This window comes from Lynx canadensis, chromosome B2, assembly GCF_007474595.2.
Source record: "Lynx canadensis isolate LIC74 chromosome B2, mLynCan4.pri.v2, whole genome shotgun sequence".
NCBI classification, from domain to species: domain Eukaryota; kingdom Metazoa; phylum Chordata; class Mammalia; order Carnivora; family Felidae; genus Lynx; species Lynx canadensis.
The window spans coordinates 98,195,775-98,209,615 of NC_044307.1; the positions used below are offsets into that span (position 1 = coordinate 98,195,775).

The 13,841-nt window shown below is 37.3% G+C and overlaps 1 protein-coding gene across 1 annotated transcript in view; it reads right to left on the reverse strand.

Moving 5' to 3' along the window:
• Positions 1 to 13,841, reverse strand: part of SNX3 (sorting nexin 3) — a 50,920-nt gene that overhangs the window by 3,395 nt on the left and 33,684 nt on the right. The window contains exon 2 of the mRNA XM_030316081.1: positions 8,514 to 8,609. Within this exon, the coding sequence (XP_030171941.1) occupies positions 8,514 to 8,609 (96 nt within the window). The remainder of the gene's footprint in view (positions 1 to 8,513; positions 8,610 to 13,841) is intronic.

A 13,841-nucleotide genomic window follows, 5' to 3' on the forward strand; every position in this document is an offset into this window, starting at 1 on the left:
TTCTCACCCATGGCACTATTAACATTTTGAGTCACATTATTCTTTGTAGAGGGGGGAGAGTAGGGGAAGGAGTTTCTTGGTGCACTGCAGAATGTTTAACAGCATCCCAGGCCTCTACCCACTAGACTGGGTAGCACCCAGTAGTGACAATAAAAACAGTCTCCAGACCCTGTCAAATGTCTCCTGGGGGATAAAACAGGCACTGGTGGAAAACCAACTTATCCTACTAATGCCTTCAACTCAAGGATCCTGTCTCAGGCTTCCTATGGTTATTTAAAGAAAAGTTGGGCACACAACACAACAGACACTCAAATATCTGTTAAATGACTAACCACTTAGCGGGATCCATATCTTACACCAAAACAGAGAGAAGGTGTAAGTGACAAATCAAACAAGAAGAAATATAAATAGTAAACAGAAGTAATTGTACATACCCTAAAAGAGGAAAAATTTTAAACCCCTGATGCAGTTTCTATCCTAAAACAATAACCCAGCTGGGTAAAAAAAGGGAAAGAGCAACACAACTTCATAAAGAATAGCAAAGAACAAAATGACAGCAAAAAAGAAACACAAAACCAAATACCCAACATAAAATTCATGATTCCTTCCTAAATGTAGTCTTCTCTCCGGGACCAATGATTAACACATCTAGAGATTTGTCTCTGTAACTCTGCCTCAGTATTCTTGAATCTCTCTCCCTACATTGATATTTGTGAAGTAGAGTGTTAAAACCTGCAGAGACCTTACAACTGAGAAACACATCATGACCATTAACAGAGCTCCAGCAGAATGGTTTTTCTGAAGGACAGGGGAAAACATCTGTATCTATGAAACTACTATTAAAGAATCTAGAACCAATGCACTAAACAAATGACTACCATTAATTCAGGACATAATTCAGCATGAAATTTAAGATCAGTATGTATTTTTTTTTTTTTTTACATTTATTTATTTTTGGGACAGAGAGAGACAGAGCATGAACGGGGGAGGGGCAGAGAGAGAGGGAGACACAGAATCGGAAACAGGCTCCAGGCTCTGAGCCATCAGCCCAGAGCCCGACGCGGGGCTCGAACTCACGGACCACGAGATCGTGACCTGGCTGAAGTCGGACGCTTAACTGACTGCGCCACCCAGGCGCCCCTAAGATCAGTATGTATTATCTGCAGAGATATATTCTTCCTAACATAATATTCAAAACAGTCACTGAAATGGATGGTGAGGTTGTAGGTAACAGGATTTAATGATCTACAAAAATCTTGAGTGGCTTGCCCAGCTAAGAGTCCAAAGATCCTCTTCAACATCAAATTAGTTTTGCTGAACAAGTCTGGAAAGATCTAGTTAGAATTTTTTAATTTTTTTAATTTTTTAATTTTTCATTAATAATTTATTTACTTTTTAAAATTATATCCAAGTCAGCATATGGTGCAACAATGATTTCAGGAGTAGATTCCTTAATGCCCCTTACCCATTTAGCCCACCCCCCCATCCCCTCCAGCAATGCTCCATATTTAAGAGTCTCTTATGTTTTGTCCCCCTCCCTGTTTTTTATTATTTTTGTTTCCCTTCCCTTATGTTCTTAAAGTCCTCATATGAGTAAAGTCATATGATATTTGTCTTTCTCTAATTTTGCTTAGCACAATACCCTCTAGTTCCATCCATGTAGTTGCAAATGGCAAGATTTCATTCTTTTTGATTGCCGAGTAATACTCCATTGTATATATACCACTTCTTCTTTATCCATTCATCCATTGATGGACATTTGGGCTCTTCCCATACCTTGTCTATTGTCAGTAGTGCTGCTATAAACATTGGGGTGCATGTGCCCCTTCAAAACAGCATACCTGTATCCCTTGGATAAATACCTAGTAGTGCCATTGCTGGGTCATAGGGTAGTTCTATTTTTAATTTTTTGAGGAACCTCCATCCTGTTTTCCAGAGTGGCTGCACCAGTTTGCATTCCCACCAGCAGTGCAAAAGAGATCCTTTTTCTCCACATCCTCGCCAACATCTGTTGTTGCCTGAGTTGTTAATGTTAGCCATTCTGACAGGTGTGAGGTGGTATCTCATTGTGGTTTTGATTTGTATTTCCCTGATGATGAGTGATGTTGAGCATTTTTTCATGTGTTGGCCATCTGGATGTCTTCTTGGGAGAGGTGTCTATTCATGTCTTTTGCCCATTTCTTCACTAGATTATCTGTTTTTTGGGTGTTGAGTTTGATACATTCTCTACAGATTTTGGATACTAACCCTTTATCTGATACTTCTCCCATTCCATCAGTTGCCTTTTAGTTTTGCTGATTATTTCCTTTGCTGTGCAGAAGCTTTTTATTTTGATGAGGTCCCAGTAGTTCATTTTTGCTTTGGTCTCCCTTGCCTTCAGAGACGTGTTGAGTAAGAAGCTGTTGCTGCCAAGGTCAAAAAAGTTTTTGCCTGCTTTCTCCTTGAGGATTTTGATGGCTTCCTGTCTTACATTTAGGTCTTTCAACCATTTTGAGTTTATTTTTATGTATGGTGTAAGAAAGTGGTCCGGGTTCATTTTTCTGCATGTCACAGTCCAGTTTTCCCAAAACCATTTGCTGAAGAGACTGTCTTTATTCCATTGGATATTCTTTCCTGCTCTAAGATTAGTTGGCCATATATTTATGGGTTCATTTCTGGGTTCTCTATTCTGTCCCATTGATTTGAGTGTCTGTGTTTGTGCCAGTACCATATTGTCTTAATGATTACAGATTTGTAATACAGCTTGAAGTCTGATAGAATTCTTATACCAATCTAATCATCATTAATCCAAAGATACGTGTGTACACGTGGGGTTAGAAGTAGACAGGAAAATACTTGGCCAGCATAATATAGTGAAAGCATACTAAAATAAAAGCTAAAAAGATATCACTATAAATGACCAGTAAACACAATAAATATCATCTACTTCCTAGCCTCATATAACAGATCTTATTTAATTAAAAATACTTATAAACAGGGGCTCCTGGGTGGCTCACTCAGTTAAGCATCTGACTTCGGCTTGGGCCATGGTCTCACAGCTCGTAAGTTTAAGCCCCGTGTTGGGCTCTGTGCTGACAGCTCAGAGCCTGGAGCCTGCTTTGGATTCTGTGTCTCCATCTCTCTCTGCTCCTCCCCCACTCACACTCTGTCTCCCTCTCTCAAAAATAAAAACTAAAAAAAAACTTAAAAATTAAAAAAAAAAGGTACTTAAAATAACTTGATTAATTGTTCTTAGCAATACTATAATAAAAATACAACTTTCACATAGGTTAAATCCCTCAGAGATTTAACTGGTCTATTGTTAAAACTGAAGTATTGTGCTTCAAAGGACAGTAATAAGTGGAAACAATTCACAGATAAAGAGATTTTGGCAAATCAACTATCTTGTAAGAGACTTTTAAGAGTTTTTTGTATATTCTAGGTACAACTCAATAATAAAGACAAAACACTCGATTAAATGGGCAAAGGATCTGAAAAAATATATATATATAACTGATAATAAATATAAATATAAATATAAATAAATAAATATATATATCTGATAAATACATGGAAAGATGATCAACATCATCAGCCACTGGGAAAATGAAAATTCAAACTATAATGATATTCCAACTTCACACATACTAGGACAGCTATAATAAAGAAGACATAATAGTTATGTGTTGGTGAGGATGTGGAGTACACGGGAACTCTCGCACATTGTTGGTGGGAATGTAAAATGGTTCAGCTGCTTTGGTAAACAGTCTGGGAGTTCCTCAAAATTAAAGAGAGTTGTCACAGGACCCAGTAAATCCACTTCTAGGTATATACTCAAGATAAATGAAAATATATGTCCAAACAAAAACCTGTAAACAAATGTTCACAGCAGCATTATCTATAATAGTCAAAAAGTAGAAACAACCAAATGTCTGCAAACTGATTAATAAATGTGTTATATCCACACAACAGAATACTATTATTGGGCAATGAAAAGAAATGAGTTAAGAAAAAAAGAACTAGTGGGGCCCCTGGGTGGCTCAGTCGGTTGAGCGTCCGACTTCGGCTCAGGTCATGATCTCACAGTCTGTGAGTTTGAGCCCCGCATCGGGCTCTGTGCTGATGGCTCAGAGCCTGGAGCCTGCTTTGGATTTTGTGTCTCCCTCTCTCTCTGCCCCTCCCCTGCTCATGCTCTGTCTCTCTCTGTCTCAAAAATAAATAAAAACATTAAGAAAAAAATTAAAAAAAAAAAAAAAGAAAAGAAAAAAGTAGTGTTTAATGTTGAAAACACACTCAGTGAAAGAAGCCAGACACAGAAGGCTAAATATTCTATGCTATTTATATGAAATGTCCAGAACAAGCAAATCCATAGAGAAAGTAGATTAATGGCTGTATAGGGTTGGGTGAGGAGGGGCTGGGGGAGAAATTGGTAGCGACTATTAATAGGTATGGGATTTCTTTTATGGAGTAATTAAGATGTTCTAAAACTGACTAGTGATTGTTGCACAACTTTATGAATATATCAAGAACCACTGAATTTTACTCTTCAAAGTTTATTTTTATTTATTTATTTTGAGAGAGAGAATGTGTGTGTGAGCAGGGGGAGGCACAGAGAGAGAGGAGAGAGGAAATCCCAAGCAGGCTCCGTGCTGTCAGCACAGAGCCCGACTTAGGGCTCGATCTCACAAACAATGAGATCAAGACCTAAGCTGAAATCAAGAGTCAGATTCTTAACCAACTGAGCCACCCAGGGGCCCCTGAATTTTACACTTTAAATGGGTGAATTGTATGGCATGTGAATTATATGTCAATAAAGCTGTTATTTTTTCAAAAAGTGCTATATACATTCACCAAATGTTTATTAAACACTCTAACATGCCATGCACTATGTTAAGCAAAGCCCAAAGCCCATCAAGACACTTCTTCCCGTAAGTCAGAGAAAGACAAATACTGTATGATCTCACTTATAGGTGGAATCTAAAATAAATCAAACTCATAGCAACAGAGAGTAGCAGAGACTAGTGGTTGCCAGGGATTGGCAGGTGGGAGAAATGGTAACATGCTAGTCAAAAGGTACAAACTTCCAGTTATAGGATGAGTAAGTTCTGGGGATCTAAAGTAGAGCATGGGGAGTATAGTTAACAATAATGTATCATATATTTAAAAATTGCCAAGAGAAGCATATCTGAAATGTTCTTACCACCACCACCACGGAAAAAAAAAGTAACTATGTGAAGTGATGGTATAGGAACTAAGCTTATTGAGTTCATCATTTCACAATATATACATATAACAAATCATTATACTGTATGCCTTAAACTTACATAATGTTATCTGTCAATTATATCCTAATTTTATTATTTAAAAAAATTTTTTTTTTAGTGTTTACTTTTGAGAGAGAGAGAGACAGAGAGAGGGTGCGAGCAGGGGAGGGGCAGAGAGAGACAGAGAGACACAGAATCCAAACCAGGCTCCAAGCTCCGAGCTGTCAGCACAGAGCCCAGCGTGGGGCTTGAATTCATGAACTGTGATGTGAGACCATGACCTGAGCTCAAGTCAGATGCTTAACCGACTGAGCCACCAGGCACCTCAATTATATCTCAATTTTAAAGCTGGGGAAAAAGGACACTTCTTCCCTATGGTCATAAAACATTTCTTCTTTGTTACCCATAACTTTTCTAACTTGGTTTGTACATTTAGAGCTTAAAACCATGTAATTTATACACAGTTATAAATTTTTATTCCTAGACAGCCAAATGTTTCAACTCCATTTACTGAATATAAATTCTTTTCCCTACTGAATGACAATGTTATTTTTGTTCTGAACTAAATTTCTAATAAAAACGTAAGTCAGCTGCTAAGATCTATACATTCATTCTAAGTTCTACTACATTCAACTAATCTATTTGCCTATTCCTAAAGCAATAGCAAACTATTTTAATTACTATAGCTTAAGATAAACTCTGATGTCTGCATATGCTTATTAGTACATGCTGAAAATAATTTCTGACTCTTCTTGAGCTTTCTTGGATTATAAAGCTCAGATATAAATCTGCAAGTTCATTAAAAAAAACATTAAGATTTCTGTTAGAATTTTAAGAATTCATAAGTAAGTTAGGAGGTAATGCTTTACTTTGATCAGGTTTACTGCTAAAATGTCACCTCTAAGTGAGGGCTTCCTTTGACTACTCTATAAAAGAGTACTCTCCTGGAATTCCTTGCTTCCTATAGTTTTTGGTTTTTTTAGAACATATTCCTATCAGACATACTATATATCTTACTATTTTTTCTGCTTTTCCTTCACCACAACCCCAACTTTCCCAATTGAATGTAAACATCATAGAAGTGGGAACTTAATTTATTCACAGCTCTATCTATAACTCATAGAACATAAAGAATTAGCTCTCAAATGTTTACAGAGTAAATGTTTACAGAGTAAAAATAAAACAAGTTTAAAAAAAGTGAATATTCCATGGAAATGCAAGCTGGTGCAGCCACTCTGGAAAACAGGATGGAAGTTCCTCAAGAAACTAAAAATAGAACTACCCTACGACCCAGCAATTGCACTACTAGGCATTTATCCAAGGGATACAAGTGTGCTGTTTCGAAGGGACACATGCACCCCCATGTTTATAGCAGCACTATCAACAATAGCCAAAGTATGGAAAGAGCCCAAATGTCCATCGATGGATGAATGGATAAAGAAGATGTGGTATGTATATACAATGGAGTATTACTCGGCAATCAAAAAGAATGAAATCTTGCCATTTGCAACTTACATGGATGGAACGGGAGGGTATTATGCTAAGTGAAATTAGTCAGAGAAAGACAAAAATCATATGACTTCACTCATATGAGGACTTTAAGATACAAAACAGATGAACATAAGGAAAGGGAAACAAAAATAATATAAAAACAGGGAGGGGGACAAAACAGAAGAGACTCATAAATATGGAGAACAAACTGAGAGTTACCGGAGGGGGGATGGGCTAAATGGATAAGGAGCACTAAGGAATCTACTCCTGAAATCATTGTTGCACTATATGCTAATTTGGATGTAAAGTTAAAAAAATAAAAAATAAAACAAGTTAAAAAAAAAAGTGAATATTCCAAAACAAGAATGTAGTATTTCTAAGTTTTGAAATTTTCTTTACATGGTCTTACATTTCTTTTTTACTTATAAACATTTTATACTTTGATAGTCTTTTTTTTTTTAAATTTTATTTATTTATTTTGAAAGAGAGAGAGCAAGAATGAGCAGGGGAGGTGGAGAGAGAGAATTCCAAGCAGGCTCCGCACTGTCAGCGCAGAGCCCCCATGCAGGGCTCAAAGCCATGAATTGTGAGATCATGACCTGAGCCGAAATTAAGAGTCAGACAACCGACCGAGCCACCCAGGTGCCCCTATACTTTGATAGTCTGTTGAGTAAAGTTGTTTTTCCTTTAAATTTTGGTGGAATGCTATGATTTGTGTATATTGTTCTCTATCCAGCCACAGGTCTGGTTAAGGAAGTTTTCCTTCCGCTTCAACTTATCACACTTGAGAAATGAGTAGAAGCGACCCTACTTCAGGGCTCCTACCATATCAACTTGTTTCCTATTATACTGTAGTCACAAAGTAACTTTTCATCATTCTGAGCACACCATGCCCTTCCAGAACTCTATGTTGTTGATGTTCTTCTGACATAGGGCTGAAATAAGGGACTAGTAGGAGACCTTGCCTTGCTGATTTTTTTTGCAGCCAAAGTCACCAAATTTTCTTTTAAGAGGAGATGATTCTTACCAAGGTATATAACAGTTTTAAAATTGCATGTAGTTGGGCGCCTGAGTGGCTCAGTCAGTTAAGCGTCTGACTCTTGATTTCAGTTCAGGTCATGATTTGACAGTTCATAAGTTTGAGCCCTGCATCGGTGACAGTGCAGAGCCTGTTTAGGATTCTCTCTCTCCCCTTCTCTTTCTGTCCCTCCCCTGCTCTCTCTCAAAATAAATAAATAAACTTGAAAAAAAACCGCATGTAGCAACCTATGAGACCATGACCGTCATTTAAAAAGCTAAGCTGAAGAAAGGACATATCACAGAGTAAGGTAAGTACTGGTTTTTGAAAATTTTTGTTATATATACATGTGTGATGATGAAATAAAATATTTATTATGAGTCAGTAAAAAAAAACCCTGGAAATCCACTGATACATGAGATGTATTAAGGAAGACAAACTTGGCAAGGAGTTTGTGGGAGGGCAAGACTGAATAGGAAGATGAGGGAAAGGAAGGAAGTAATAGCAAAAAAGTTCTAAGAAGTAAGTGTTACTCAACTATGACTTAGTAAAGACCTCAACTGGGCCTTTAAGTAAACAAGAAAGAGTTCTGAGCAAAAATTAGACTTCCTCTATCTCCCATAAGATAAAATCGAACTCCTTGAAATGAAGAAATCATATATGCTTTTACCTCCTTCATTCTAGGTAAGTTTTCTGAAAGGTTCTTAAACATTAAAAGTCAGAGTGTTTTGCTTTAAAGTCCTATTACAGATAATTCTTACCTTGCTCTCTCTTTCTAATTCACTTCGCAGCCACTCAAAGTCACTGTATCTTCTTCTAACAGTAGATTCCTTCAGCTTGAAAATAGGCAGATTTGTCTGAAATTAAAAAAAAAAAATCATTCCTAAGTTGAAGCATGGGACAGGGACTTCAAAATAAGGAGGCTGGGGGATCTGTTTGTCAAATTGATAATATGGCAAGCCTGGTTATCTTAAGAAAATCATGAAGTTATCAAGATGACATTTTTACCTCTAACAAAATAAAACTTCACTAAATGTTAAAAACGTGTATCATTTACACAACAGTACAATTTATTTATTTTTAATTTTTAGAGAGAGGGAAAGAGAATCTCAAGCAGGTTCCAAGCACTCAGCACGGAGCCCGATATGGGGCTTGATCCCACGACCCTGGAATCATGACTTGAGCTGAAATCAAGAGTGGGACACTCAAACCAACTAAGCCACCCTGGCACCCCTAGAGTACAACCTTTAAAATGCATGTCTGGGGGCGCCTGGGTGGCGCAGTCGGTTAAGCGTCCGACTTCAGCCAGGTCACGATCTCGCGGTCCGTGAGTTCGAGCCCCGCGTCAGGCTCTGGGCTGATGGCTCGGAGCCTGGAGCCTGTTTCCGATTCTGTGTCTCCCTCTCTCTCTGCCCCTCCCCCGTTCATGCTCTGTCTCTCTCTGTCCCAAAAATAAATAAACGTTGAAAAAAAAATTAAAAAAAAAAAACAAAAACAAAAAAAAAATAAAATGCATGTCTGTACATATGCTTTAGGATATCATTCTGCCTGAGGTCAGCTACATAAATATAGTCCATTTTTTTTTCTATTTCAGTGAGCTGTACAAATGTCAACTGAACAGGAGTGAGAATAAAGCTAGCTCCGACTGCTGTGAGCTGGTTTAGATAGTACCTTACTATACAATGCTCACAGGGGAAAGAGACCTTAACTGCTTTGAAATGGAATAAAAAATATTTTGTTATTATGATTAGATTAGATGCTTCACAATAAAAGAAATAAAGGATTATTCTTTATTATATATAATTATATATATGAATTTACATATATATACATACATACATATATATACATATATATATACATACATACATATGTATGTGTGTGTATATATATATATATATATATACACGCACACACATATACATATATATAAAAATTTACATCCCAGTTAGCATATAGTGCAATAATGATTTCAGGAGTAGAATCCAGTGATTCATCCCCTACATGTAACACCCAGTTATCATCCCAACAAGTATCCTCCTTAATACTCCTTGCCCATTTAGCCCATCCCTCCACCCATAATCCCTCCAGCAACCTTCTGTTTGTTCTCTATATTTAAGAGTCTCTTATGTTTTATCCCCCTCCCTGTTTTTATATTATTTTTGCTTCCCTTCCCTTATGTTCATCTGTTTTGTGTCTTAAATTCTACATGAGTGAAGTCATATATTTGTCTTTCTCTAATTTCACTTAACATAATACACTCTAGTTCCATCCATGTTATTGCAAATGGCAAGACTACTTTTTTTTTTTAATGTTTATTTCTGATAAAGAAAGAGACAGAGAGAATCTGAAGCAGGCTCCAGGTTCCAAGTTGTCAGTGCAGAGCCCAATGTGGGGCCCAAACCCATGAACCGTGAGATCCTGATGTGAACTGAAGTTGGATGCTTAGCCAACTGAGCTACTAGGTGCCTCAAGACGTCATTCTTTTTGATGGCCAAGTAATACTCCATTGTGTTTATATATACCACATCTTCCTTATCTATTCATCTGTTGATGGATATTTGGGCTCTTTCCATACATTGGCCGTTATCAATAGCACTGATATAAACATTGGGGTGCATGTGCCCCTTGAAAACAACATACCTGTATCCTTTGGATAAATACCTAGTAGTGCAATTGCTGGGTCATAGGGTAGTTCTAATTTTTTGAGGAACCTCCATACTGTTTTCCAGAGTGACTGCACCAGTTTGCATTCCCACCAACAGTGCAAAAATGTTCCTCTTTTTCCACATCTTTGCCAATATCTGTTGTTGCCTGAGTTGTTAATGTTAGCCATTCTGTCAGGTGTGAAGTGGTCTCTCATTGTGGTTTTCATTTGTATTTCCCTGATGACGAATGATGTTAACCATTTTTTTCATGTGTCTGTTAGCCATCTGGATGTCTTCTTTGGGAAAGTGTCTATTCATGTCTTCTGCCCATTTTTCACTGGATTGGATTTGGGTTTGAGTTTGATAAGTTTTTTTTACAGATTTTGGATACTAACCCTTAATGTGATATGTCATTTGCAAATATTTTCTCCCATTCTGTAGGTTGCCTTTTAGTTTTGCTGATTGTTTCCTTTGCCATGCAGAAGTTTGTATCTTGACGAGGTCCCAACAGTTCATTTTTGCTTTGTTTTTTTCCCTTGCCTCTGGAGACATGTTGAGTAAGAAGTTGCTGTGGCTGAGGTCAGAGGTATTTGCCTGCTTTCTCCTCCAGGATTTTGATGACTTCCTGTCTTACGTTTAAGTCTTTCATCCATTTTGAATTTATTTTTGTGTATGCTGTAAGAAAGTGGTCCAGATTCATTCTTCTGCATGTCGCTGTTCACTTTCCCCAACACCATTTGCTAAAGAGACTCTTTATTCCATTGGATATTCTTTCCTGCTTTGTCAAAAATTCATTGGCCATACGTTTGCAGGTCCATTTCTGGGTTCTCTATTCTGTCCCACTGATCTAAGGGTCTGTTTTTGTGCAAGTACCATAATGTCTTGAGGATCGCAGTTTTGTAATACAGCTTCAAGTCCAGAATTATGAAGCCGCCAGCTTTGGTTTTCTTTCTCGGTATTGCTTTGATTATTTGAGGTCTTTTCTGGTTCCATACAAATTTTAGGATTGTTTGTTCTAGCTCTGTGAAGAATGCTGGTGTTATTTTGATAGGGATCGTACTGAATATGTAGATTGCTTTGGGTAGCACTGACACTTGAACAGTATTTGTTCCTCCAGTCCATGAACATGGAATATTTTTCCATTTTTTTATGTCTTCAATTTTTTCATAAGCTTTCTGTAGTTTCCAGTGTATAGATTTTTCACCTCTTTGATTAGGTTTATTCCTAGGTATTTTATGATTTTTGGTGCAACTGTAAATGGGATCGATTCCTTGATTTCTCTTTCTGCTGCTTCATTATTGGCATATAGAAATGCAACTGATTTCTGTGCGCTTTTATATCCTGTGACTTTGCTAAATTCATGGATCAGTTCTAGCAGTTTTTGGTGAAATTTTTTGGGTTTTCCATATAGAGTATCATGTCATCAACAAAGAGTGAAAGTTTGACACCCTCCTTGCCGATATGGATGACTTTTATTTGTGTTATCTGATTGCTGAGGCTGGACTTCCAGTACTATGTTGAATAACAGTGGTGAAGAGTGGACATCTCTGCCCCGTTCCTGATCTTAGGGGGAAAGCTCTCAGTTTTTCCCCATTGAGGATGACATTAACAGTGGGTCTTTTGTATATGGCTTTTATGGTCTTGAGGTATGATCCTTCTATCCCTACTTTCTTTAGGGCTTTTATCAAGAAAGGATTCTGTATTTTGTCAAATGCTTTCTCTACATCTATTGAGACGATCATGTGGTTCTTGTCCTTTGTTTTGTTAATTTTTTTAATGTTTTTTTTATTTTTGAGAGACAGAGACAGAGCGCAAGCAGGGGAGGGGCAGAGAGAGAGAGACAGAGAGGCAGACACAGAATCCAAACCAGGCTCCAGGTTCTGAGCTGTCAGCACAGAGCCCAATGCAGGGCTCAAAATCGTGAGCAGTGAGATCATGCATGACTGACTGAGCAACCAGACACCCCACTGTCTTTTCTTTTATTAATGTGATGTATCACATTTATTGATTTGTCGATATTGAACCAGCCCTGCATCCCAGGCATAAATCCCACTTGATCATGGTAAATAATTCTTTTAATGTATTGTTGGATCTGGTTGGCTAGTATCTTGTGAATTTTTGCATCCATGTTCATCAGGGAAGTTGGTCTATAGTTCTCCTTTTCAGTGGGGTCTTTGGTTTTGGAATCAAGGTAATGCTGGCCCCATAGAATGAGACTGGAAGTTTTCCTTCCATTTCTATTTTTTGGAACAGCTTCAATAGAATAGGTGTCAACTCTTCTTTAAATGTTTGGTAGAATTCCCCTGGAAAGCTATCTGGCCCTGGACTCTTGTGTTTTGGGAGATTTTTGATTACTAATTCGATTTCTTTACTGGTTATGGGTCTGTTCAAGTTTTCTATTTCTTCCTGTTTCAGTGTGGGTAGTTTATATGTTTCTAGGAATTTGTCCATTTCTTCCAGATTGCCCAATTTATTGTCTTATAACTGCTCATAATATTCCCTTATTATTGTTTGTATTTCTGCAGTGTTAGTTGTGACCTCTAATAAAAGATTATTCTTAATGGTCTTCAAAAAGAATGCCAGAAACTAGTAGGGAAAGAGTGCAATGTCTGCACTCTTACTACTAGTGTGAAATTATGAGTTACATACATTAGATCCACAGCTTTACAGGCTGACAGCAAGTTTAAGAATTGAAAATATAATACCCAGTACTTTGCGGTTATATTGGAATGGAGACTGTTCTTTACAAGATAGCAAGTACCACTTATGACAACCTCTAAACTTAAAGTAACAAGAAAGATTTCTATTATCTTATACTGATCCTATAAAGAGAGAAAATATACTACCAAACCCAATTTAGAATGGCTTATGATTAAGGACTATTAGCAGAAGCAGTATGTCACCATGACTTTATTATCAAGAATAGAACTTAAAATGCATATAATATCACAACGTTTATAAGGGACAAAAATGATCTAAAACAATTAATGCCATACCATACTGAATATGCTATTTAAGACTATACACTCTTAGGGGGCACCTGGTTGACTCAGTTGGTTAAGCATCTGACTTTGGTTCAGCTCATGAACTCACAGTTTGTGGGTTCAAGCCCCGCTCCAGGATCCCTGCTGGCAGTGTGGAGCCTGTTCGGGATTCTCTCTCTCTGCCCCTCCCCCACGTGTGCTTTCTGTGTCTCAAAATAAAAAAAAAAAACAAAAAACCCTATATACTCTTAGATTACATTTTGTCTTTAATTCAGTCTCTGTACTTATAGAACAGCAAAATGTTTTACAGTTGAAAAGAATAAAGTGTCACCAGAAGAAATACATTGTATATAGGGACATCATCCATTATGTAAAACTCACTCTTAAAAGAAAATTTCAATCATCTGTTAAGCTTAATGCCACTGATAAGTTATTGTCATTCAGCAAAAGAAAAGCT